This window comes from Dermacentor albipictus, chromosome 3 (assembly GCF_038994185.2).
Source record: "Dermacentor albipictus isolate Rhodes 1998 colony chromosome 3, USDA_Dalb.pri_finalv2, whole genome shotgun sequence".
NCBI lineage: Eukaryota > Metazoa > Arthropoda > Arachnida > Ixodida > Ixodidae > Dermacentor > Dermacentor albipictus.
This window is the reverse complement of record NC_091823.1, coordinates 131,446,755-131,471,901: the sequence shown is the minus strand read 5'-3', so window position 1 is coordinate 131,471,901 and position 25,147 is coordinate 131,446,755. Positions and strand designations below refer to the sequence as shown.

At 44.5% G+C, this 25,147-nt stretch overlaps 1 protein-coding gene across 1 annotated transcript in view; it reads left to right on the top strand.

Annotated features, from left to right (window-relative positions):
- The first annotated feature begins 423 nt into the window (after positions 1–423).
- LOC139057755 (venom metalloproteinase BumaMPs1-like) overlaps positions 424–25,147 on the top strand; it is a 120,570-nt gene continuing 95,846 nt past the window's right edge. The window contains exons 1-6 of the mRNA XM_070536508.1: positions 424–495; positions 947–1,110; positions 7,395–7,484; positions 14,557–14,689; positions 17,075–17,134; positions 17,434–17,555. Of these exons, the coding sequence (XP_070392609.1) occupies positions 435–495; positions 947–1,110; positions 7,395–7,484; positions 14,557–14,689; positions 17,075–17,134; positions 17,434–17,555 (630 nt within the window). The 5' untranslated portion in view covers positions 424–434. The remainder of the gene's footprint in view (positions 496–946; positions 1,111–7,394; positions 7,485–14,556; positions 14,690–17,074; positions 17,135–17,433; positions 17,556–25,147) is intronic.

Genomic DNA, 25,147 nt, shown 5'->3' with positions numbered 1-25,147 from the left:
CAAAATTAAGCCCAAACACTTTGAAGTGCATATTTTTTTTTGCGTTCGCGAAATTGAAGAACTGAAATGGATAACGAAGTGACTGCATGAGCGTCTGACTCTGAGTAAAATAAATGCTTACATATATCTCCTTTTACATGTTTCAGCCATTTATTATCGCTTTGTTCTTTTATAAGAAACATTTACCGACTTTTCTGTATACCTTCGTTATGCCCTTATATGAAACTTAAATGGCAGTGTGAATATTTTTGTTCACGTCAAATAACGTTAAAAGGCAATATCTAAAGGTGCCATCTACCGTACAGATCAAAGCATATATTGATGTCCACATACGAGAAGCGCTTTGACATTTTCTTGCTATAATGCTTCTGCTGTGAGCGCTATAAAATCCCAAGTGACTACCTTGTAGCGCCGACGCTACGTTTAATATCGCCATGAATCATGCCACTCCGTGGTCGTGGCTTCTATTCATCGCGTCTGTCTATGCGATAGAAGGTAATTTTCTGACAAGTAGGCCCCATTCATAACGAATTCTTTGTTCCTTGAGACCATTTCTTTTTGGCCCGAAATTTCGGGACATGTTTATCGCGCAAGACTAGTATTTATTGACGGTGCTAATAATGATTTCGTTAATACTCTCTCTAGGTTTTCTGGATAAAAGATATTGTCATGCAGATTAGGTAATACCTGAAAAAAACACCCCCCATAATATTCTGAGAAAGATTATTTTGGGCTGCATATTTTATCAAAAATTACACATTGTACCAAGTTTCGATTGCAGGGCGTGGTATTTGTGTGTGGATTGCGTACTTGGAATGTATGGTATTGGAAAGGAGGTTTTTTATGGCATATCGTGTAGAAACTATTTATCATACTCATACACGGTGATCTTACACTGAATAAGTACTTTAGCTAGCGGTCTGCAGCAGAGAAAACTTTCTTACAGCGTCTACAATTGTCTACCCAAGAATGCTAGAAAGTCGATCTGAAGATGGCATAAAGGTTTTGAAGATAAATGACGATTTGACGCTCAACCTACGAAAAGCCTCTGTCTTCTCGGAAGAATTTCTAATTCACACAACCATGGATGGCAAACCCATAGCGTATCACGTAAGTAAAATTTACCATGGTTGCAAGTGCGTGACGTACAGTTATGAAGTACGCTTAGGTACGCGCATGCTTTGATACCGTTACTTCAGACCTATAACAGCTGAGCTTTTAGACTACTCAAACTTACCTTTTGATGAGAGTCAAAAGACAAACAGTGCTATATCCTGCTCCATTTTCGAAAAAAAACGCATGTGTATACGCGTGATTCCTGCCTTTGCTAAATATCGGTAAATTTCTGTTTATCCCGTCCATAAACACAAATTTCAAACTGCCTTCAGCTTGACAACAGCGTTTTGCACGAAGACAATATTTTAGGAGATTTTCGAACTGTGCTATTAATGGCGTTTTTCTGTGAAACACGTTACCGCTTTTGTGAGTGCACCACTGTCATGGTTCAGGCATATTCACCTTAGCCGGTACTTGAATTTGTTCAATATGAACAGAATTGAGTAAATGAAGACGATGCGCAAGTTTCCTGTTGCACCGGGTCGCACACATATATAAATCTGAAAAAAGCACAATACGTCATTAAGATATAAAGTAGAAACAGTAATTTATAAATTCCTAACTTATTCCTTCGGGACAAAGGCGGTCACGCCGCGTTGTTAGACTATGTAAATCAAAGCATTCTAATCTTGGGCCTCGTGTTGCTTTTGAAAAAGCCATGGAGGAACATCGTACCTGTAATAAAATACTAAAGATTTCTATTTTTCAGTGCATGTCTGTGTACCAGTTAAATAAAAACCTCGCAGGTTCTGGAGATCAGTTTTACCTTGTGCAACGTACAGTACCTCTTTCAAGATTATCAAGATTGTCGACGCTATTACTAACGAGCCCATGGTATTTCTTAATGCTATAACTTTTCCTTCGAATCTATTTTCGTCCTCCACAACCATGTAGTTCCAAAGTTTAGTTATGATTAACAAACCAATAAACTAGGTGATAGCGCAACTTGTTCTGATGGTGGCTTAAACGCATTCTTGAATCTCTACTCAGAAAAGTGTGCCGGTTCAGCTGGCATCCCGAAATCTTTCCTTGCAAGATACTGCCCATGCACAGCTCAGTACCACACTGTAACCGTCCAGAATTCCTTAGACTCTGGTCAAGTACCAACTTTTGTAACTAACCTTTGTAAAAATGAGGTGATAAAACCCTTCTTTCTAATTGCAGGCCGATGTCTCACATCCCAGTCATGCACGACATTAGAGCACGTTGTTCACAATCATATAATCGAATTCCTTAACTCTAATGATGTTCTGACATCTGCCCAGATTGGTTACCACCATAGCCGTACCCGTGTGACGCAATCACTCGATTTTGTTCATGATATCGCTTCTAGCCTAAACATACATAATGAGTGAGAGAGTGAGTTGGAACATTATTTAGGTCCTGAGGGGAAAGCAAATGAATCCGGCGGCTCCATCCAGGTAGGGGCCGGTAGACAGAGTCCTTCGGCGACGGCCCGGGCCCTCTAGACAGCCTTGAGCACAGCGATGAGTTCTGTGCTTCTGAGCGCTGAGTCTCAGGAAGATTGGTCGGGAAAGTCCGTGCTCGCGTTGGCAGCGCCCAGCCAGAGTCTGTGTTTGAAGTTGTATTCGTGGCCGCCGTGTGGGCATTCAGTAAGAAGGTCAGGATTGATCCTGCTTAGTGTTGTTGGTGTGATGTATGTCCTAGTCTGCAACTGTCTGTAAGTGACGGCCTGTGCTTTTTTGACCTTTGGGTGAGGAGGAGAAAAAATTCTTTGTGATAACCTATGATTTGAAGTGATTTCGTGGTATGATATGAGCGGGTCTTTGTTGTCTAGGTCCCTCCAGGCTGGGTTGAAGCGAGAGGGTGAACCGCAGACGCAGAATGTGAGCTCTCGCGCCAGTTAGTGTGCCCGTTCGTTCGGATTACAGTCAGCAGGTCCGGAAATGTTGCCCATGTGGACCGGGAATCATGTGATGTGTGGGGACTTGAGGTTGTCTCCTCCCGTTTCTTGGAAGAAGGTGGTGTTGATAACCGTAGCTGCTTTCCTAGAGACGAGGGTTGACGAGATGGTTCTAACAGCTGTTCTTGAGTCCGAGCAAATGACTGACGCTCCTTTGCAGCTTCATAATACATAATGTGGAGGATGCCTTCTTTATTGACTTCACTAAAGCTTTCGACCATTTTAATTATTTCATAATACCCTTTAAAGGAACCCGAAGGGATATTACATACGGGGAACCTGTATGGAAGAAAACATGTAAAGTATACAAATGTTATGCAATTTTTTTACAAAAAAAAAACACGTTAATACAAAAGTACGATGTCTAGCAAAATACACAGGAAAAGCAATATACAAAATACATTAGTCAAGTGAAACTCAGCTAGAAAATACAAACCTGTCTAAGAAAACAAATAAAGGGAAATTAAGAGGCACAATGTAAAAGAAGTAAAACGAGGTGTTGCACGAAACTGCGTCAGTTGTCACCTTAACAAATAATGAGACATGAATACACTTGTACAATGTGCACGCAGAACTGTAACACAAATGATCAAAACAATATATACACTGAAGCACGTATGACGAAACAGTACATGATGGATATTTACACGTAACTATTGCGTAAAAGTTCCTGAAAGGATGCGAAATCGGTTTGAGTGGCAATGTGTGATGGTAGGTTATTCTATGCAACAATTGTTCGGCGAACGAAGGAGTTAGCATAGTTCGCTGAGCGACAGCTGATATACTTTTATCTTGAATACATTGTTAGTGCGTGGAAAGAAGACTCTCGCTGGTTCGAAGGTACGGTGAAGGTGAGGATGATGATAAAGTTTGTGCAGCAGCGAGAGGCGGGCGATTCTGTGGTGATGAGATAAGTCGTCAAGCTGAGCGCGAGCTTTTAGTGCTGAAATGCTAGTATAGGGTGAATCATCAGAAAAAATGAAATGGGCCGCACGATTTTGCAGTGATTCAATTTCTTGGGTGATATATGTTTGAAAAGGATCCCAGATAGCTGATGCCTACTTGATTTTGGGGCGTAACAGTGTGACGTATGCTTGTCTGCGTAGTTTAGCTGGAGTATGTTTAAGGACGCGTTTGAGGAGGCCTAAAGAGCGGTTAGCTGATGCCAACGTCAGGCGGATGTGATAATACCACGTTAGATCAGACTGCTAGTGAATACCAATGTACTTATATGAAGTTGTAAGTTCAATAATGTTGTTAGATATTATATACGATGTTGGAATATGGTGGTTGCGCCTAGTAAATGATAATCCCTTCGTTTTAGCTGTATTACGAGTCATCAACCATGCTGAACAGCATGTGTTATTAGCGTTAGAATCGGTTTGAAGAATACCTTTGTCGTTGTCACATGAAATTATTCGATATATTACGCAGTCATCGGCAAAAAAGTCTGATGTGGGAAGACACACAGTTAGACAGGTCATTAATATAGATTAAGGAAAGTAAAGGGCCAAGAACGCTGCCCTGCGGAACACCGGAGGTTACTTTGGTAGAAGAGGAATTACTGTTGTTAAAATACCTATATTGTACTATGGATGACCTTAATCCATGCAATAACGGTTGCGTGTATGTTAAGGTTCATTAGCTTCAGTACTAGTGTATGGTGAGCTTCACGATCGAAAGCTTTGAGAAATCCAGGAAGATAGCATCAACTTGAAACCCTAGGTTTAGGTACGAATGTAGGTCATGTAAAAAGCCGGCTAATTGTGTTTCGCATGAAGAACCATGACGAAAGCCATGTTGGTAATCAACATTTATTTTGTGGTCTTCTAAGTAGTTAATGATTTCAGTATACAAGACGTGTTCAAGTTTTTTCCAAATAGTACTAGTTAAGGAGATGGGGCGGTAATTTAATGCGTGAGTTTGGTCTCCGGACTTCAAAATGGGTATGACTTTTGCCACCTTCCAGTCGTGCGGAATAGTGTTAGTTGATAAAGGCTGCGAGAAGAGTGCACACAATATAGGTGATAAACTTGGTGACAAATGTTTAACACTTTATTATTAATGCCAGTGTGATAAGATGCGGAAGAAATATTAGGTTTACTTATAAAGAAGGAATACCTGTTTCCCTAACAATTATTTCTGGCATTGATATGGTAATTAGATTACCAAGGGTTGGTGAAGATGTGGTGTCTTGCTGTGTAAATATTGATGAAAATGCGCTATTCAATAAATCGGCACATTCCGAGTTGTGGACCATATCACCGTGCTCAACAACTAGTGTTAAATCGGGATAGCTATTCGGGTTTATTACGCGCCAAAAACGTTGAGGATTGTTAGTGAGCAGAGAGTATAGGTCATGGGCAAATGAATGTCGTTTAGATGATTTTAGCAGTGACTGGTATTTCTTATCGCAGGTCTTATAGCGGTGCCAGGAATCTGAGTCACGGGCTTTATCGGTTTTACAATATAAACAATTTTTCTTATAATTAAGGTGCCGAAGCTTTACGGTAAACCACGGGGCTGTCGGGGTGCAGGCTATTTTTGTTAGAGAGACGCATCGATTAGTTAGTTCAGTAAGAGTGGTTTTAAGTTCAGCCCAGTTATGTTCGATGGCTTGAAATTGGCATCTATTGAGGAAATGTAAAGAGAAGTAAGATAGCATGGAGTTCATGCTGTCAAAATCCGCTCTATTGTAACTTCGGATGCATTTGTCAGAGCACGGACGTCTTGGAAGGGAAACTGCAAGACCACCTGTTATGATATCATGATCAGATAGCCGATCTTGATGAGTTAAGTCGAAGCACACGTCAGGATCACTGGTTAATACTAGATCTAAAATGTGAGCGGATGTAGCGAAGATCGCGGATGTAGCCAAAGATCGCGATGTGATCGCCTGTCACATCGAGAGTAGTTAAATGAGGTCCAGCTTTCTACAATGCCGACATCGGAGACCGTATCGGTAAGCCATGTTTCAGTTAGTATCACTATCGATGCTGAACATGAGTGAATGATGGATGATAGCGGTACTGTTTTAGAAATGGCAGTTCTTATGCTCGTGTAGAGAAACGAAATGCGGTCTTGGGCGTCATTCTTCCTCGATATCGGTGCAGTGGTTTGATGGTTAGTGTAATCACATGGCACTCGTCATTCTGTAGCTCTTTGAGACACTCGCTTGGCGCTGCGCCTACCCAGCGGCGCAAGTTCCCTATCAAATTGAACCACTAGGTATTTGTTGTCGTGATTATGTCGTGGTCGTTTCATTGGTGCATTGCAGCAGCCCCATCTGACTTACGTTATGTCACTGTCGTCACGCCTTCTACGACGGGCCAGTAGCCCAAGTAGTCCAGCAGCATGGACCTATACGCATGTGCTCCACTTCGTGGTGCCCATGAGGACGTTGTATCGCCGCCGCTCCAGCTCCATCATCCGACTCTCTCCAAGCCGTCGTTGTCACTCATTGGTTGTTGTACATGGAATGCACCTCATTGTCCTCATATTGTTGTCACGGCATCATCGTAATGTCGTCGTCTTCATACAGTCGTCGTCATGCAATCGCTGTCATAGTCGTCATCGCCATAGCCGTTCCATCGTCGTTATTGTAAGTTCGTTAGTTGGCTCTCTTTACGTCGTCGTCATCACTCCATCGCCATCGTCGAGTCGTTATTATACAGTAGTTGTAACACGTCTCCTTCATACATTCGTTCTCATCGACTGTCCACATACCGGTGTCATATCATTGCGTCGTCCTACTGTGATCGTCAAGACCCCGATGTCATGCCGTAGTGGCGATGTCACCGTGATCCTTCTATCACCAGTTTTTTTCACACAGTCGTCACCAAGCGATTGCCTTCTTGCTGTACTTACCAAGCTTCAATTTTGCCATCGGGATTAACTAAAAAAACGTCAGCGAATTGTGGCCATGCTGTCATCATACTCTATTTGTAGTTTGATCGATGTCATTTATTCTCGTCCATTCTAACGTGACCTTGTTTTTGACATGGAATGACCATTAAGCCATCATTGTCATGCCATCGTCGTCATTGCGTCATCATTAGAAAGCCGCGCTAATGGATCAGTTGTCATATTAGTGTAATTATGCCGTCGTGCCCGCCATTATCGTCATACAGGTGCCAGGAATTAGTTGTCACATCATTGTTATGGCGCGGAGTAGGTTATCGTATCACCGCCAGTTCACCTGACGGTGATACGATACGCTTTTCTGTTACATTGCTTGAGTGATAATACGCTTACGCTTTTCTGTTACATTGCTTGAGTGATAATTGCAGTACCATTGACAGTCATCGTGATATATGCTCTGCGGATTTTTCAATTATAAGTACTCTTGTTTCAGATGCTTGGTGCTGACATGGACATGAATCTTTATGATGATCAGGAACAGATGGCAGCTGTACATGTCTCAGAAGAGGATGGTTTGAGCGTTGTACGTATCAGTTTCATTCAACACCGAGCGGCACGCAGCGAGCTCACTGTGGCTCTGTTAACCTTACACTGGTTGTCTGCAGCTCAGATTCGCTACTGCAGCTCAGCGCCGTAGCGTCGATTCGAAAGCTGCATTGAAAGGCGAGCATCAGCCTGCTAGTTGTTCTTTTGCAACACTCTCAGAACTGCAATTTGTTGGGTCACACTTCAGCGGGTAATCGCAACTTTTTATTGACGAAGGTAATTGGGCTGTAGGAAAAGCTTGCTTCAAGTTGCCAGTTACGACTATCGCTTGCTGAAGAAAGGTTAAAAGGTAATTAATATTCTAGTGACGAACCATCACATGTCATTCGTCATCGCAAGGCTGCCACTGCTGACCGCATGTCCCCGAAGGTAGCGCACTGTTATATCCAATTGGCTTTTTTTAAAATAATACTTTGCCTTTTTAGCCATCTGCCAACCAAATAGAAGATCCCAATTCCACAATACTGCATTAACATCTTGATGAAGGCTGTTATTCGGACGAAACAATGAAAGAAAATTTCTTTGTGCAAAACATGGAATTAATCAAATGTTCAGTACTTTCGTTCAACGGGCTAGAGTAAAGAAAATATAAGTACGTTTTAAAACTGTCATGTAGGCTTGTGTGCCGCATGTCAAAATTTTTAGGACTTGGATTGTTTTTTTATTCCTATGCATTTCAACCTCAAGAAATAGATGTTACCTACTAAATTTGTATGTGCTCAGAGTATGCGCAGGCTTGCAAAGCACTCGATACATACTCACTGGGGAGAAGAGCTGTATGTAGTATCATGCAGTCCAGCCTGTTCACGCATTTAGTCGAACAACACACTAGGGACATGACAGGTACAAGTTGCTAGGAGATATTATTTAGTAACGCTTTCTTCGCTTTGTCCTTCGAATGTTCTACTGCTGCTGCTGATGTCTGTGTTACACGGTGCGTGGGAGAATGGGTGGGGGTGGGGGTGTTAGAACACGTATATACATGGAAGGAGCGTGGCACAGAAGAACGGCGACGCGGTAAAATCGGGTTTACATTTGCACCATGTTGAATGTGCAAAATACCCTCTAGAACTCTCTGGTCGTTGCCATGTTAGCCTCTTGACAATTGTATCCGCGGTACCCCGCAAAAGCAATGCCAAAAATGCAGCCCGTTTACCTTTCTACTAACCTACAAGTCTACAGGGACGCTAGCTATAATAGTAGCGAGGAGAGGGAAGGGAGGCAGAGGGTGGGTAGAACTAACGCAGTCGTGAAACTAGTGAATAAGGGCCTTGTTATTCTTCCCTCGCAATTCATATACAAGAGGTTGAGCAGGGGACAAAGTGAATAGACGGTGTGAAAAGGCAAACAAATGCCACCGCTATACACACGACAGCGCTTGAGAGGAAACTGGATAAACTTAAGTACAAGGTACGGAGCGGCACGTTTCTACTATTTCAGAAAAATAAACAGCATGCAAATATGTCAAGCAGACAAATTACGCAGTGTGGGCAGAAGCCGAGCTGCATCCAGACGACAAACTGCACCACTTACTATGTGCCGCTCTTTAATGAACCTATTTGAGTCCAAATTAGGTCACGAGACACAAGCCGTAGGGTATATGGCGTTCTTCAGGGAACCTCCGTGGCCTTGCGATGGACAACTGCGCATGCCCCACTGTGTGTATGCATCACTAAGTATCTGCTTCTTGCCATAAAGTTAGTTGACGCCTACTTGGGGGACTTTGCGCACCTTAGCATGTACCACTCTGCATTGACAAAATAATTATTTAAATTTATCCAGAGCTCGGCTGAAATGAACCTGCCTAACTTATATTCAAAGTCGTCTCAGCATTACATTCAAACAGTTGGGAAGCCCGGACTTCTCGGAAACGGCACTGCATGACGCAGCAAGAGCTGGTGCATAAGACAGGAGCGAGGTGGGATGCGCGCGGCATACACGACGCGTATCTGCAATGCCCATATGGCGATACTACGATGCTTCATTGGTAATCGCATTAACCTCGTCATTTATCGTAAGGTAGGTTCTACAGAACTTTAAAGGGATAGCATTCTTCTAGTACTTCCCGCAAGATCTATCTATCTATCTATCTATCTATCTATCTATCTATCTATCTATCTATCTATCTATCTATCTATCTATCTATCTATCTATCTATCTATCTATCTATCTATCTATCTATCTATCTATCTATCTATCTATCTATCTATCTATCTATCTATCTATCTATCTATCTATCTATCTATCTATCTATCTATGTTTGCATTGAACCGCTTGCCCGTTACCTGTGTGACTCGTTCGTCTGTGGTCGTATGGTTTGCGCATCGGGCTGCTGTCTTGGGGTAAGAGCTTTCGAAATCAACCACCCAACCAGGTTGGGTCCCTAAGTGTGCGCCAGCGTGTCAATATGTGTCGCTCTTCAACGACTCTGCCACGCCGACATGGGACACCTCAGATGCGAGTGGGTAGGCAACGCTGTTCGCGAGTATCCTTCATGAGGACAAACTTGGAACACTACGTATTTGACACACGGTCTGTGCTGGCCTTCAATGAACCTTTTTGATGCCAAATAGCCTGTCTGGTTATGTGTCAGTATTTGGGTGCTGCTCCTGAATAAACGTTCTGACGCCATTTTTTGTTATTAGGTGCGTTGCTCTCAAAATTTGCCGCCCTAGAATGACCAAAAATCCCTTAAATTGCTGCGATGCTACCTGGAGTCAAAGCGATAGCTCAAGGGCTCCACAAAGACAGCCAATGCGATGCTTTAGTGGGGTTAGAATTTCACGGCTACGCTTCAGCGAGCTGCGCCAGGAATTCCTTAAGTACGTGTCATTCTTCAATGAACTTCTAGTCCACTTAATGTGCGGAAGGCGAGAGAACAATTCTCAGGGTTCACAGGCACAGGTGTGCCACGCTACTCGTATATGATACCACGCGTGGACTTCTAGGCAGTGTTACTTGTAGGCACAGCGTGTCCAAAAAGAACCGCGACATAGGGACGCGGTGGCCACATTACGTGTTTCTCAGTGCTCCCACGCACGTGCATGCATTTCGGAGGCCCTGCGCAGGCTTTGCGCCGCTGACGTTAGATGGCGACGAGTGTTCTTGGGGAGACGCGAAAGTTTGAAACTAGCTGTAGCACACGCCTTATACAAAAGACGTTTCGACAGTCGCAACACGTTGTGCCGCTATAGTGATTCAATTCTAATGCATTGCAAGCAAGAGATCTCGTCAGACGGGTTCTGTCGCATTTTTGAAGGCTATAGACGCCTTTTGGCACATTGGCCCATCAGTACGAAAAGTGCCCATGAATACGCATAAGCTCATATCGCAGAAGGAGTCCCGAAGTTGTTTCTTTGGGCGAAACGTCAGTTGTCGATGTTATTTCTGCGGCAATACAGAAGCGCGTTCATACCTACTGGCCGATGCTGACCCCCATTCCATACACGGCAAGGAACATGCGCGTGGAAAAGTGGCTGGATGTGCTGAAGAAAGCGATCGCTATGAATGAAAAGGGTAGGAGTGACCGTGAGCGACACAGACGAGTCTAGTCCCTAGGAAATTCAAGCAGAGTGCAAAATCATTGCATTCAACCACTACTAACACTTGGAACTTAAAATACAAAGTATCAACCAAACTAAAGGAACAAACAAAAAAGCGAAGGAGCAATAGTATATTTTGCGACACTATCAGAAAGTGAAGCAGCTGTATCGATTAGGTGGAAAGCGCGAGATTGCAACATGGCAGCTGATAATGAGAGAAAGAAAAAGATTTAGGCAAGCCTGGTATTGCAGATAATATCCAACTGGTGGTCAAACGGAGCCATAGAACTGCCTTGATGGGAGGGATAGGGATACTCATACAACTGGTACCGTATAATATATAAGATAAAAAGTCCAGCAGATATAAAGCGACAAAAAACAAAAGACATGTGCCAGCAAAGTAAGAGATATGAAAACACGCGCAGAGACTAATGGACCACAGAAAACACGGGCATACTAGTTGGTGAGGGTGATTTGATTACATAAATAAGCCACAAAAAAGAAGTTGAGAAATAGCTCAACATAGTAGAAATTACAGCATTTAAGAAAAAAAGGGAAAGAACAACCTGTATGTATCAGTGTCACTCGCGTTGGAGGCGCGCGCCGCCATATTATACGTCACTGGTCATCACCTCCAAACGAAAGTAGTGAATTCGGGTGTCGTAGCGAGAGCACTAGACGTTTTTGGCCTCATTCAAAACAATCAAGTTCTGACTTCATAGTATAAAATTCGAGGTACAGTCGTTTACTCAGAACGACAGAAAGCTGAGCTAGTTGGTAAGGATTCATTATGCAAACTAGAAGTGAGGCGTGCAGACAGGACACAAGAGTAGAGAAGTGGACAACACGAACGCCGACTATCAACTGAAGGGAGCACTGAGGCGAAAAATGAAAGAAGACACAAAACTCATCTGCGCATGCTCAGGAAAGGTAACACCACGTGTCAATCGGGTACACGTGCTGGTCTACGTGAGAGATAACTGTTAAGGCACTTAATCTCTTCCTTATGTAAAGTAATCGAAGGCTGACTAACGCACGCACTTCCACCATTATAGATATGCCATGCCTCTACCATAAGACGCGTATCTTCATTCTTATGCCTGTACAGTATCGCGCATTCATCTAACTTTGGCTTGCAGTTACAATCTCGGCAATGTAGCGAAAGATTAGAAGGCGATCCACCGGTTAACGACCTTTTATGCTCCATTAGCCTCTGATTGATACACCGTCCCGTTTGCCCTACGTAAAACTGGCCACAGCTAAGGGGAATTTGATATACCACACCCATACGACATTCTGTAAAACTGTTGTTCTTATTGTGCTTCACTCGACAAATATCTGTTCGTTTTTTGCCTTTAACCCGCTCCTTTTTATTCTGTACGGCAGCGCATATCTTACCTAGCTTATTGGGAGCAGTGAAAGCAACATTAACATCTTATCTACTAGCAACTTTTGTAAGCCTGTGCGACACTGAATGAATATGCGGAATAGCCACTACTCTTTTTTGCGATTACTGCTTTCTGTGATTACGTCCGTCCCCCTGGAAACCGACTTCTTTAGGCGCTCAGCTACAGTGGCCACCGCTACATTAGGATAACCTGCTTCTAATAGGCGCCGGACCTGCGCATTAAAACTGGCGCTCATTTTGTGCATGCAGGATCTTGTGAGGGAAGACTTAAGGCACGACATGGCGATTCCGTTTTTTACTAATTTAGAATGCTTAGATTGAAAGTTTAGCAACGGCTTCGAAGATCTTGGGGAGTACTGCCAACAAACATGATTTTGTTCGAAGATCAAGGAAATGTCAAGAAACTGAATAACGCGTCGCTGAGGTAATTTCTTGGTAAACTTTAATCCTCCCCCATAAAGTTTAAATTGCTCACTTACTGAGGTAGCAGCCGAGTCTAATTCTTCCCTATTGCAGAAAATCAGGTAATCATCAACGTAACGAAATATCTTGATAACGCTATCACCTAAGGCTTTCTCTAAGCAGTTGTCAACCTTACTCAGGTAAATGTTGCTAAGAATAGGGGCAACCTTTGAGCCAATGCAAATGCCTGATTTCTGCGCTTGAGCGTTTACTCTACGCTCAAGCGTGCAAGCGTGCTGGTTCTCGTTCCTTACGAAGTTCCGGCAGCTACGGTCTGCAAAACAATGTTGCGGAGATATTAGACGTTATGCTGTACCCATTACCATGCACAGCAATTCTCTATTATCGACTCGTATATGCCGAAACAAAGTAGATGTTCATGTCGATGATATTACCGTTAAAGCCTTTCAAGAGCGCAGAGCGCAGATAGTCATAAGTGCTTCGCGCTGCACTTATGACTATGATTACTCCCGCTGCTCAGTGGCCTGCAGGATCCATCGATTGCACTGCGCGTTTCATTCTTGGAATGTGCACTTCTGTGAGAATTTCTGGGTTTCAGACAACTACTTTGTATGCCATGCTTCTGCAGTGTACTGATGACGTGATTATCAGTCATGGCTACTTCTAGACGCATGCTGCATTATCTACTGCTCGACGGGGTTTACTTAAATGCAGGTGGGTGATCCTGTAAGTGTCCAGCTGCTGGGAATCTCAGTTATGTCTGCTGCAGAAGTTTTTATTGGCTGGGCTGGGGTCCGCGTGAGCAATACCCAGGTGCCCCCAGAAAATCAGCACTTCAGCACCAGACGAAATGGACATGCTCACTTGATGAAGACTTACAGAACACCACAAAAGGCTCTTTTTTACTACCTCAACATCTCTGTTGCTCGAAGACGCCTGTACACTGAGATGTTTTAACATGAGGGCCAATCCTTCACATATTTTTCTTCACCTGATTTCCCACTTGTCGGCAATTATACGGTATGCGCGGTTCTCGACGTGGTCTTTTTATGCAGAATGCGTCAATTCATCCCATTTTTATCACAACAGGCTGCAACAAAGCCTGCATGCATATTAATTGCTTGCACCCTCATACCTCACCCGAGCAAACTGTATGCGCCGGATGACATTGTATTTCGTTCTATCGCTTAGCAGCGTTGACCTTATTTGACGTAGCCGCTAATCTCATATTTCTCCCCTATTTTTGTGGTCTGCAGCGGCCGCTTCAATCGCATAGCTACACAGCTATGCCGTAAAATTGATTCACATTCCCTGTCAACACATTTCGAATAGTTATCGTTGCTGGAGGCACCGTTTGCTGCCATAATAATAAATATTTTCACCAGTGACCACGCGTTTAATATTGCACTCATTGCCTGATAGTTGGAGCCTACATACATATCAACCATACTTTGCCTCTATATTAAGGTTGTAGCCAGTCAGTATCTGTCCCTATTCGATGCTGTCTCTAATGTTGTTCATTTTTCCTTCATTGCAATGAATTACCATCTAAGTGTTTACATTCCTATTAAACCACAAATAAGACATTGCACTCAGCAGTGCTGCTTTACTTTCAGTTAAATATGGTTGGTTTCTTTCCCATTGATTGGCGTCGCTCATTATTGCAATTATTTTAGGAGGGTGTACTCGGCCACACTCTGCGCATAAAACCATTGGAAGGGATGGAGAGATCTTCAAGCGGTGAAATAGCTCATAAACTCTACGAGATTCCTGACCCACAGAATAAGCAACATCGAGGAGACGATTACTGTAAGGAGACGTCACTGCCTTATTGCTTTGAGAATTCACACCATGCACGCGATCTACGGTGAAAATATTCTAAGTACTCTAAAAGAAGAGATTCATTTTAATCAGGTATACTTGTTTTCAACAAGAAATTGTTTTCACAAACTTCTAATGGATTCACCCAAAAGTATCAGGGCATTCGGCAGTGTCGCGTGGCGACATAAGGTGCTCTCACTCAAGCTTTCAACGAATAATCACCTCGACAAGGAGGCGTAATGTCAAAACTACACCAGAAGCAAAGGAGATGGCCTAAGTAAAAGGGCTTTAGCAGCCTCTTTTGTTGACTTAATTTGGGCAAAAAGGTGGCAAAGTAAATGGAGGCATGTCATATAATAATAAATAGCCAATATAAAATATTGTAGCGCTGTCAGATTTCTTGCCGTTGACAGGCTACATGAAGGAGAAGGATACGATGGCTGATGATGATTCATCTCAGAAGGCGGTCATCGCCATCCATCCTCTTCCGCTTGCGGTCAATTGATTAGTTTTGGTGTGCATGCAGACAGCTTTGATAACACGTCTGTGGCATGGTGAAGGCAGTAATTTGACTGCGCGCTAGAACCGCATCACATGGTTGATTTCCAGACTTTTAGTGGTTTTAAATGAGTGTAGGAATGATAAAATCTGAACAGCTATTTTAATGTAAAAACGACCATTTATTGTTGCTCAATACGTTAACCAACATGCTGCGTTTCCCGCTTTGAATGGGAGCTTTATAAGTTTGTCGGTTAAATGAGTTATTTAGTGGGGTCCTGAACCACCCTCGGGCTTGGTGAAAAAGCGCCGTCCATGGATAGTGTATGCTGCTCTCATCACCTCAGCTACGCTTTGCAATCATAGGCGCCGCGTGGAGCTGCAAAATGCGGCGCAAAATCCCTTTTTTCTGAAACATTCTCTTTTCAACACAAGCCTTGTTCTGAGTCTTTTTGGGTGCTATATTTAGTCGTACAGCATATTGCATAGGCGGCTGCAACTGGCCAATATCTGGCACCATTGAACAATGACGCTTGGATCACTGCGCTTGTTTTTTTTTTAATAATGTTTGCACTTATTGATGCTGTTTAACAAAATGACTACAGAAAGAGAAAATATGCTTTCGAAAAACGGTAAGGATTAAGTGTTTGCAGAAGAGTTCGCTTATCGTCTGCTCACCCTTGGCCGCGGCCGCCCGTGTAGCCACTAAGATTTTCCCAGCATGTTTAGTGGTGCCCTAGCCTTCGGGTGACGCAAATCTCGATTACTTTTGAACACTCAATTATCGTCGATCTACACGGTGCATAAAGTCACATCGCACATACGCTTGCAAACGCGCGTTCACCCCTGGCCACTCATGGCTAGACACCATGGCATACTTCACTTCTAACTTAGCTCTGGACAAGGCTTAAACATGCCCATCTTGGATGTGGCTACTATCTAACGATCAAGCTGGTACAAAACCAAGCCGGCCTTAAACATGTAGCACAGCCATACAGGGGCAAATGAGTGCCAGCGCACACTCAAGGTCTGTCGTGCCCAAAGCAAACACTGTGCACATGCACTAGCGTTGCATGTAGCTGCGGTCTGCAAAGTAACTTAGATACCGCGGCATCCGCGTTTTACCGCGACCACTACGCTGGCTGTATGCACTGCGATTCGCTGAGGACAACTGCGTTTGGCGCGTCGTAAACGCCCAACTCGGAAATAGTGCCGTTTACGGGGACATTCAAAATAAAATTTTGACTGAACTGAAATTTTGACTGAAAATTTTGAACGCGACACACAGTCGCGTTCAGTATGTGGAACGTTGTGGACCAACCTTTCTCTACCATAGCCTTAGCAGTGCAAGGCATTGAAGAAGGAGCAGGAGGGCCGTGAAGGTGGCCTTTGCCAACAATTGCGCTTCTTATGAATGAATAGAAGAACTTTTTGCGTCAAGGTATTTCTAGAACACTCTACTGTAAATTCAGTTGTGTTCATGAACTACGAGAACAGGTGGTTCAGGGCCTTTTAATGAATTATGTGAACAGCAGAACTAGCTATTTTGCTAAACATGACATTTACCAGCACTCGGTTGACTGAGTGTTTGAAGGCCCAACGTAGATTTTCTTAGGGTTTGACAGAAATAAGCTGAAACACCCGGTATATTAGCTTATAACAAAATTTCTTCTCACGAAAACGTAAATCAGACCACTTTATACGTAAAGATATTTTATACGTGTTCTTACAACAGATGCAATAGAGCACTGTGTTCATGAACGTAAGAATGCGGCAATTTCAATAGCACTATCTTCTCACACACAAAGAATAAAGAGCCTCAAGTACTTTCAATACTACGTTTGACAATGTTTGTATACTTCTTTCCTCCTGCAGCAACGCCAAATATCAGCATGGAGGAGCGACAGGTCGAACCTCGATCTTATTGGTACAAAGGTAAGGTTTCTCAAGTACCATCGTCTCCATCTTATCCCGTCACTTGTCTACCACACCATATAGCAGTAGAGAAATAGTTGACAAACTTGACACGTTAGAGCAAGTTTAATCGCCGATGATTGTTCTCGCTTCTGTAGTTTTACCTTTAATGTTGCTCGGTTTACTTGACGCAAGTTCGCTCAGAAAATGGCGAATTAATTTTTTTAACACTTCTGTCATTGTTCCCCGTTGTTTCCCACCCCCAATAGCGTATCACTACTTCACAGACATTACAACACATTTACTTATCTTTTCAACAGCTCCACGCTTGCCTCTGGTAATAACGCCTGAAGTATACGTCGTCGTTGATTACCTCATCTGCAAAGCATTAAAATTTCACGAAAAGAAAATTGCAAGATACGTTGCTATTATGACTACTGCGGTACGTATCCTGTTCTTCTGCTAGGTCCAAATGAATGTTAGGTTAGAGGGTACTGCTTTTAATTCCCACTCATAAATGCAATAAGAAAAAGTAATCATGGTATCGTCACATAGAATCCTGGTAAGGGTAAACTTATTTTATAAAGTATCAGATAAAAGAAACTTACAAAAGCAACAATTTATGAAGGGGCAAGACGTATCACCTTGCTCATTTATATGGCCTAAGAAAGTCGAATCAGGAAGAACCAGTAGCATTAGTGCAACATTCCGTCTCTTTTATTTTTCGTACAAAATATTGTGGCAGCCATTTTCGATTGTGGTCAATTTTGAGACCTGTCCCGATAGAGTGCATTTCAAGACCCAAATGCGCCTTTTTTTCGATGAATGCGTATGCAGCAAATCTAACAACTGCTTAGCAATAACAACTGTAACGCTCCCCAGCGCTGCCTTATATTTACCTATATTTCCGGAACGTTATGGAAATATATTTCATAAACATAAAATAGTATTACAAAAGCGACGTACTCTCACTCTGCAAGCCAAAAATTATTTGTCGTTGCAGAAGCTATGCAGGTTTCATGGTCAAGGTGTAGTAGACAGAGTGCTGTAGTGTTTATTTCCTTACCATATAATGCAGTGGGCAGAGCTAAGTTTGGAGCAAGGGGCTACGTCGCTTTCTTGGAATGTCTACTGTCTAGGACAGTACTTCCAGCTACTATGCAAAATAGGAACAAGTGCGGGTTCCCAAACGTCAAACAATTTTCCCTTTGTCAATGGCCTAAATTGGTCACTTTCCTCTAACATCCAACTGCATGAGATTCGCTTTCCTCGAACTCTTTAACAACCATGCGATGTAACAGAAAATGAAGCCAGAAAAAACGTAGAGGAGGCCAGTTTTTGTACTTTTTTGAAGTGTAGAAATAAATTAAACGGAAAAGAAAGTTGACGAAAGGATACCTTGCTCTAGGTGGACTTTCTGCTTCTGTTTAACGCATTCATAACGCTATGAAAACTGGTTCTGGATACACAAGACTTTTCATTAGTAGGAACTATTTCTGATTGATCAGCCACCTACGCCAATGTGGTATTCGCTAAGAATATTGACCCATGATATTTCTTACGGTGTTTACTAGCGCACAAATATCACTCTACATTAAAAATCTTTCACCGAAAAATCTGGTGGTTCCAACGATCCCTTTTTTCTAAGTTTAAAGGACTTTTTACCTTTCGTTCTTTTCTTTTGTATTTCAATTCTTGACGTCCTGTCGTCATAGCGCAAACTAAATAGCCTAAATATTATTCGAGGTCAGGGTCTAAAGGTGCCTGTGTCTACGTGGAGCAGACTTGTACACTCTACGGGCAAAATGCCAGCGACCAGAATTACAATAACTGTGTTTAAAACTGTATTGATACCAGTGACCAACTACTGCTTCTTAAAAAGTATTGAGCGATAACTTATATAGGTCGGTTACTTTTATGTTACTTTCCTCGCAACGATTATAACGATGCCCAAATATTGTAAGTACAGCAAGCTGGCCTTGATCTTTAGCTAAATGGTTCCCAGCCCTTTACCCATTGTTTCTCTTGAGTAAAACTTATGTTCAAAATTTCCGACTGTGAGTCTCCTCGTTGCGTGAAGGCGGTAGCAGCGAGATCGGAAACGGACTGTGCGCTGGACGCAAGAGCGATGCCGCTAGATAAGAAGAATTGGCGCACAAGATTCTAGTTACTCAATACCATATGTTCGCGTGTGGAGTTACTATGAAGCGCAGAAAGGCTTTCTCACTGCTTCAGCGCATGGAAGGCGCTCCCAAAAAAAGCCAATGGAAAGCTCAAAAAAGTAGCACTTAGGCTATTTCATGTCATGGATGCGTGAAGTAGTCACTGCTATCCAGCCGTTACAGCACCAGTTCAAATGGAGACATTTACTGACTTAATTGCAAAGTACAAAAATGCAATTTATTGCATGTAGCTAGATGTAATATGCAAATATGCGATATCTCCGTTCAGAAGTCGTGCATGCCAAATTTCATTCCGTCAATGTAAGCAATGGCGAATACAAAGAAAAAATATGCATAGTTTCGGCACTGCATATTCACGTGAGTACAACTAACATTTGACAGATCCCATGTCGCGCGACGACTCCGACCATAATGCGTTTGGTATTGGATCAATATAGCAACACAAGGTATTGCAATAATTGAAACAAGTTATGTACGAGGCGTGTTCTGTGGCGGTATTTCTTCTTCGGGGCCACCTAGGTGCAAAACACTGGGCAAGGACACGGGACACTCGCCAGAAAGGATGCGCGTGGCCACTAAACGTTTTCGCATGCCGGCGCGCGCGAATGCTAAGAAACATGACGTGCTCCTACCTGGCGTCTGTCTTGCGCTTGTTTCTGGACACGTAGCGTACTGTAGTGACGCTGCCGAGAAGTCCACTAGTGCCATCCAAGTCGTGAGGCCCAAGGCTTTAGTTCCTGCGAACGGTGGCAATGTTTCCCTCGCTTCACGTACACTCAGTGGCACATCCTTTGCGACCCAAATTGGTGGGAGGTAAATTTAAGAGTGACGCGTACCCAGTGCATTCATGGCGCAGCTCGCAAAAACATTGGTGTGAAAGGTGCTTAATGAAAAGCGGGCATAGTGAGTGTACTTGTGGCGCAACCTGCTAATTGCAGCAGCTGCCTAGTTGTAGAGTGCACGCATCGGCTGCGGGAGGTTGTGGGCTGTAATCCCACAGCCGCCGCACAACCGCTGGTTCAAATGGGTACAAGGATACCCATGCTGGCGTTAGGATTCCTTCAAGGGTGATAGTCTTGGGCAAGGAGCCTTCCCCTTAAACTCCTGTCAAAGCCATGGTGAGCACCTCAAAAAAAGATGTGGTGCCTTTCCACTCTGTGAAGAAGCATGACTAGTGAAAGTGTGAATGTGGGCCCCTTAATGGTGAACTGTAGTTCCACTGCAGGTCGGCCCAACGTTGCACTCTCTTCGGAATTGGCCCACGTATGAAAAATTTTTGGTGTATGTCCACGGAGATGAGAATCGCCAGACCCAGGCCATAAACAGTTTCGCTGTGAAAGGGCGTTTGGGCCGCTCCCGAGGCGACAATTTTCCATGTGGGGTCGAAAATGCCCCCATTGAGGCCAGTATTCCTTCGGGCTGGGGACAAACGCCCGTTTCCATGCCCTGAGGTCCGAGGTCCGATAAAGGCTGAAAACCAGGCCGGCAGGGCTTGTACTTACATTAGCGGTAGCTACCCAGCGGCAGCACTTAGCTCCCAACGCTGTGGCAGATTCTCTTAAGAAACACCGTGTCTTTCTGCCCTATGACGCCGAAGGCATGTTGACAATCAGACGAGAATGGCATTGAGGATGTGACGACAACAGCATTAGGAGAATGGGTAAAACACTAGTGTATGACGTTGAAAGCGCGATGATAGTGGCTTGATCGCGATGGTATGACGACCAGCAGATGACAAGAATGGAATGACAACAATAGCACAACCAAGGTGGCATGACGAATATGGTATGACCACGGAAGTAACTAAGCATCATGCTGATGACAATAATCAATGACAACAGATGCATAATACCACTATCTCACCATGACGCCATGACGACGGTGGCATGACAAGTGGGACATAGAAGGACGAAGAATGAATTGCATCAGTCGATTCAAAAAGGTGGTACCATCATGACGGCATGACTGTCGTCGCATGTTATCCCATAACGTATGTCGATGTTAAAGTTAGAATGTCGAAAATGAAGCAGACGCGATGGCAACACTACGCGATTAGGACAACGAATACACGAGGGCGACTGTATGACGACGCCGTAATGAAGAAGTTAGCATGAGAACAATGCGCCTCTTCAATTTTCGGAGTTCTAGGGCCGAATCTTATAACGGTTCGCTTGGGGAACCGTTCCTTTGGCCTCACCTGATTGGCCAAAATTTTGATTACGTCACAGGTCGTCAGAGGCAGCGGGGCGGTATCGCAATTTTCGAATACGTCACGCATCTGTCAATCATCTTCAATGCGAACCGGTCGTAGGAACCGGCGAAGGGGTAGTCCGCTTTGGGTTCCGTTGCTGTGGCTTGGCTGTTGGCTTGTGACCCTGGCCGCGCGCGCCGGTCGCGCGTCCCCGGAGACACGCGGGCGTCGCGCGCGCGTGCGTTGGTTGCTTCGGAGGCTATTACTTGCCTTCGTCGTCTGCTTGGCGTTGCTCTTTCGGTGTCGACCACGGCTGGAAATGCGATACGCTTTCGAAGAAGTGACGGATAATGAGTTGCACCGCCCTTGTTGGCCTTCTAAGTAGACCTTTTGCAGGCTACGCCATCATACGGAGGAGGCTCGGGTGCAAGAGTACGAGTGGCTATTCCACGCAGAGGAAGGAATATTGCGCGCTGGGGTTCATTGCCACCGGCCAGCAGCTCCCAGAGCTCAGTCGGACGCGAAACATTCGTCGGAATTGCCTAGATCTCTGCTGCCGACATCGTCCAAGTTGCTCTGGCAATTACTGTGTTGGCCCGTTGAAGGGCTGGGTCAGATTTCCCGTGACCTCAGCTTCAAAGTCAATGGCAAGGAGATATTTGCATGGTGAGATCGAATTCCCAGTGCTATCACCAGTGTGAATAGCTCGCACGTCGCCGTTCAGCAGTCAGAAGGGTTCAACCTAGGCTGGTTCAGAGCTTCCTTCGTTCGGCTGATAAAACTATACAGTCAGGACGGGAAGGTATTGTAGAGCTCTCTTATTTGGCTGCCCTTTTTTCTCTATTTCGGGAGTGCCATATTTTGTTTCTCAAATTCACGGCACAGCGCGCACCGTCAGCACCACACTCTTCGATTTGACTTTGCGCAGAAAATGCAGGGCGCATATACCGTAAAGTTCAATTTAAGTTCCATTGCTTCTATCACGCGACGCGCCGTGGGGCAGATCGCAGGGATAGCGGCAGCGCGGCGGCGAGCGAGTCATGTCCGAGCCGATGACGAAGGGCGAAAAAAGAAGGAAAATTGATATAGTCGGCTAGTAAAGGTGTCCCTAAGATCCAGTTCGCGGTTTTGTCGCGCTATCTATTTGAGAAGTGCTGGTAGTGCGTTCCTGTTGCATGCATCGTGCGAGCTCCTGGTAGCAGACGACATAGCGCTGCGCTCTGCCCACTCCGTGGCCAACTCATTTACGCTTAGGATACCGCCTGTGGGCTGAGAATGCAAAAAAATGTCATTAATAAATTACTTCTGCATTGCGCAAACGCCCGGCACCACAAGTTTATACTTCAAAACTTGGCGTATAATATTTAATTTATATTTTACATTTGTTTAGCAAGCAGAAGAATTCTGCAACTCCTCGATTAGCTCGTCATATAGTGACGTACACTTCAGAGGTGGCACCCTCTCATCTATTGGTCACGTCCCCCCCTTCTTGCACCGCCGGCATGGGAATGACACATCAAGTGACGTAAGTGGCGAAGTGAACGGTTCGTATTCCGAACCGTTATAAGATTCAGCCCCTGGCAATCCACTGACAGCCATATGGCAGCCAGCTAGCTCTGGTCCTGATAGGAAGTCACGTAGGCTGGGATTCCAAGACAATCCTAAGCTGCCCGAAGTTTGCAAAATAGAACGCCTGGTCAGCTAGCCGCGGCATAAGTGTAACCATGCTACCAACATGGCAGCGCCCGGCGAACCCAGCACGCGCTTGGCGTACTCGGGCGATTTGTGCGTTGCCAGCTTGAAAACGCATAGTTGCATTGAGAAATACCAGCACTTTCGGTAGGTTTCACAGCGACTCGGCACAGGATGCGCACTGACCACCCTCACTTTGCGCAGCGTAACAGGCGGCCACCGACACGCGTGATGCCAAGACGCAATATTGCGCGCAAGTGATTGTGTCCCCGAAAACGATTGCTCGAGGATGCCTGCTCAAAGGGATCACGTCACCCACCGGCGACATTGATGAGTTCGCATTGAGTCATCGTTTGACAAGGCAAAAGAAGCAGGATGTTGGGTACACTTTATCTGCACAAAATTTTGCACTGACATGTTTGGCCTTTGATTTCAAAAAGGTTTTTTCGGCTAATGGTGCTTCTCTTATGACCCAAAGGAGCTCGGGATGTGGCTGAAGCATAAAAACGCGTGCCGCCTGTGACCAGCGAAGTGTTGTACACGAAAAACTATATTGGTCACGGTCATGATTGCGATAAGCTAATGTGTAGTCACGTGTATTATGACCTGCAACATCGGTGCCCGTTGTCAAAGGGCCCCCAACACTGTACGGCTGTGCAGACAAAGTGTGTGATCCATAACTGAACACAGTTTCAATTAGTGCTATTTATTAAAATGCTTTTTTTCGCATGTCAGAGCTGCTGCGTAGCCCTGGAGCCACTTCCACCACAAACAAGGGTGTCGCAAGTCATATTGCACGCGACTGTATGTGTACCTATCACTCAACCAGCGAATACTCAACATCAATGAGCTGGAGTTAGAACACGTATCGGCTGCGAGATACCACCAAAGGTTACGATGGAGAGAGAGCGAAAAACATTTATTGGTAATGAAGTGGTGAGAGTTTCTTGTAGTGTGGAGTTCTTAGTTCAGGGCCACATTGGCTCGCGCCGCGCGCCCGCTGGATGCCTTCGCTAACTGCAGGAAAAGGAGATATCACCACATATATACGCGAGATATGCGAAAACGAACTCCACAAGAGAAAGCTGAAGCGAAAATGTACCAAAATCCATGTGAATTAGCGTCTACAAGTTGCGCAGAACACGAAGCATATAACATGCACGCATGAAAGCACGGCGTGCTGTTCACTGCTGGGAAGAAGCCTTCACGGGCCACACATGCACAAAAGCTTCAAATGGTTCACTCTCGCTCGTATCGCACCACCTCGCAATGCGGGACGTGCTTTAGAACCTAATAAGGTAAAGCTAGAAGTAAGGAAATCCGGCAATGACCGTAGCCAGTTGGCTGAGCGAGGTAAAGTCCTCATGCGCCCACGTTGGAATCCGTCAAGCCCCCCACAAAGATGGCAGCGAGTGCTCATTACCTTTTTTATCATCTGCTAGCCAGAGAACTTCCACAGAGCAGCTAGACCAAAATCGTCCCGGCTTATTATGGCAGTCAGCGGGTTGCCAGAACCAGCCAGGCCGAGTAAAACGAACGCCCGGGGGAAGTGCTGGGGCGCGGTGGGTGGAGCAACTTGAGAAAAACGAAGACACTCTAGCTGGCCCTGGTAGCTCGTGGGTAGCCAGAAGTGGCTACCCATTGTAGCCATGCATTGTAGAATTAGCTTATGCAAACCCATGTTTGAACAGACGGAAGTATCGTATTAAAATATGAATCAAATCAACCGCGAGATTGTACAAGCCTACTTCATGCATGTAAACTCGGGTGCATGCGTCACCCAGACTTCTATCACTCTGCAGGATAAAGAAACAGATTTTTTGAATGGCAAGATAGCCTAAAACCCTTGTAAACGTCACTTTACAGGTGTTTATAATTTCTGTATATTAGAGACCCTTGTTTAAAAAAATAAATCAGCTGTTACTCTGCGCTCGTATTGTATACTTCCTCTCGTGTTTCGTCCGGGTT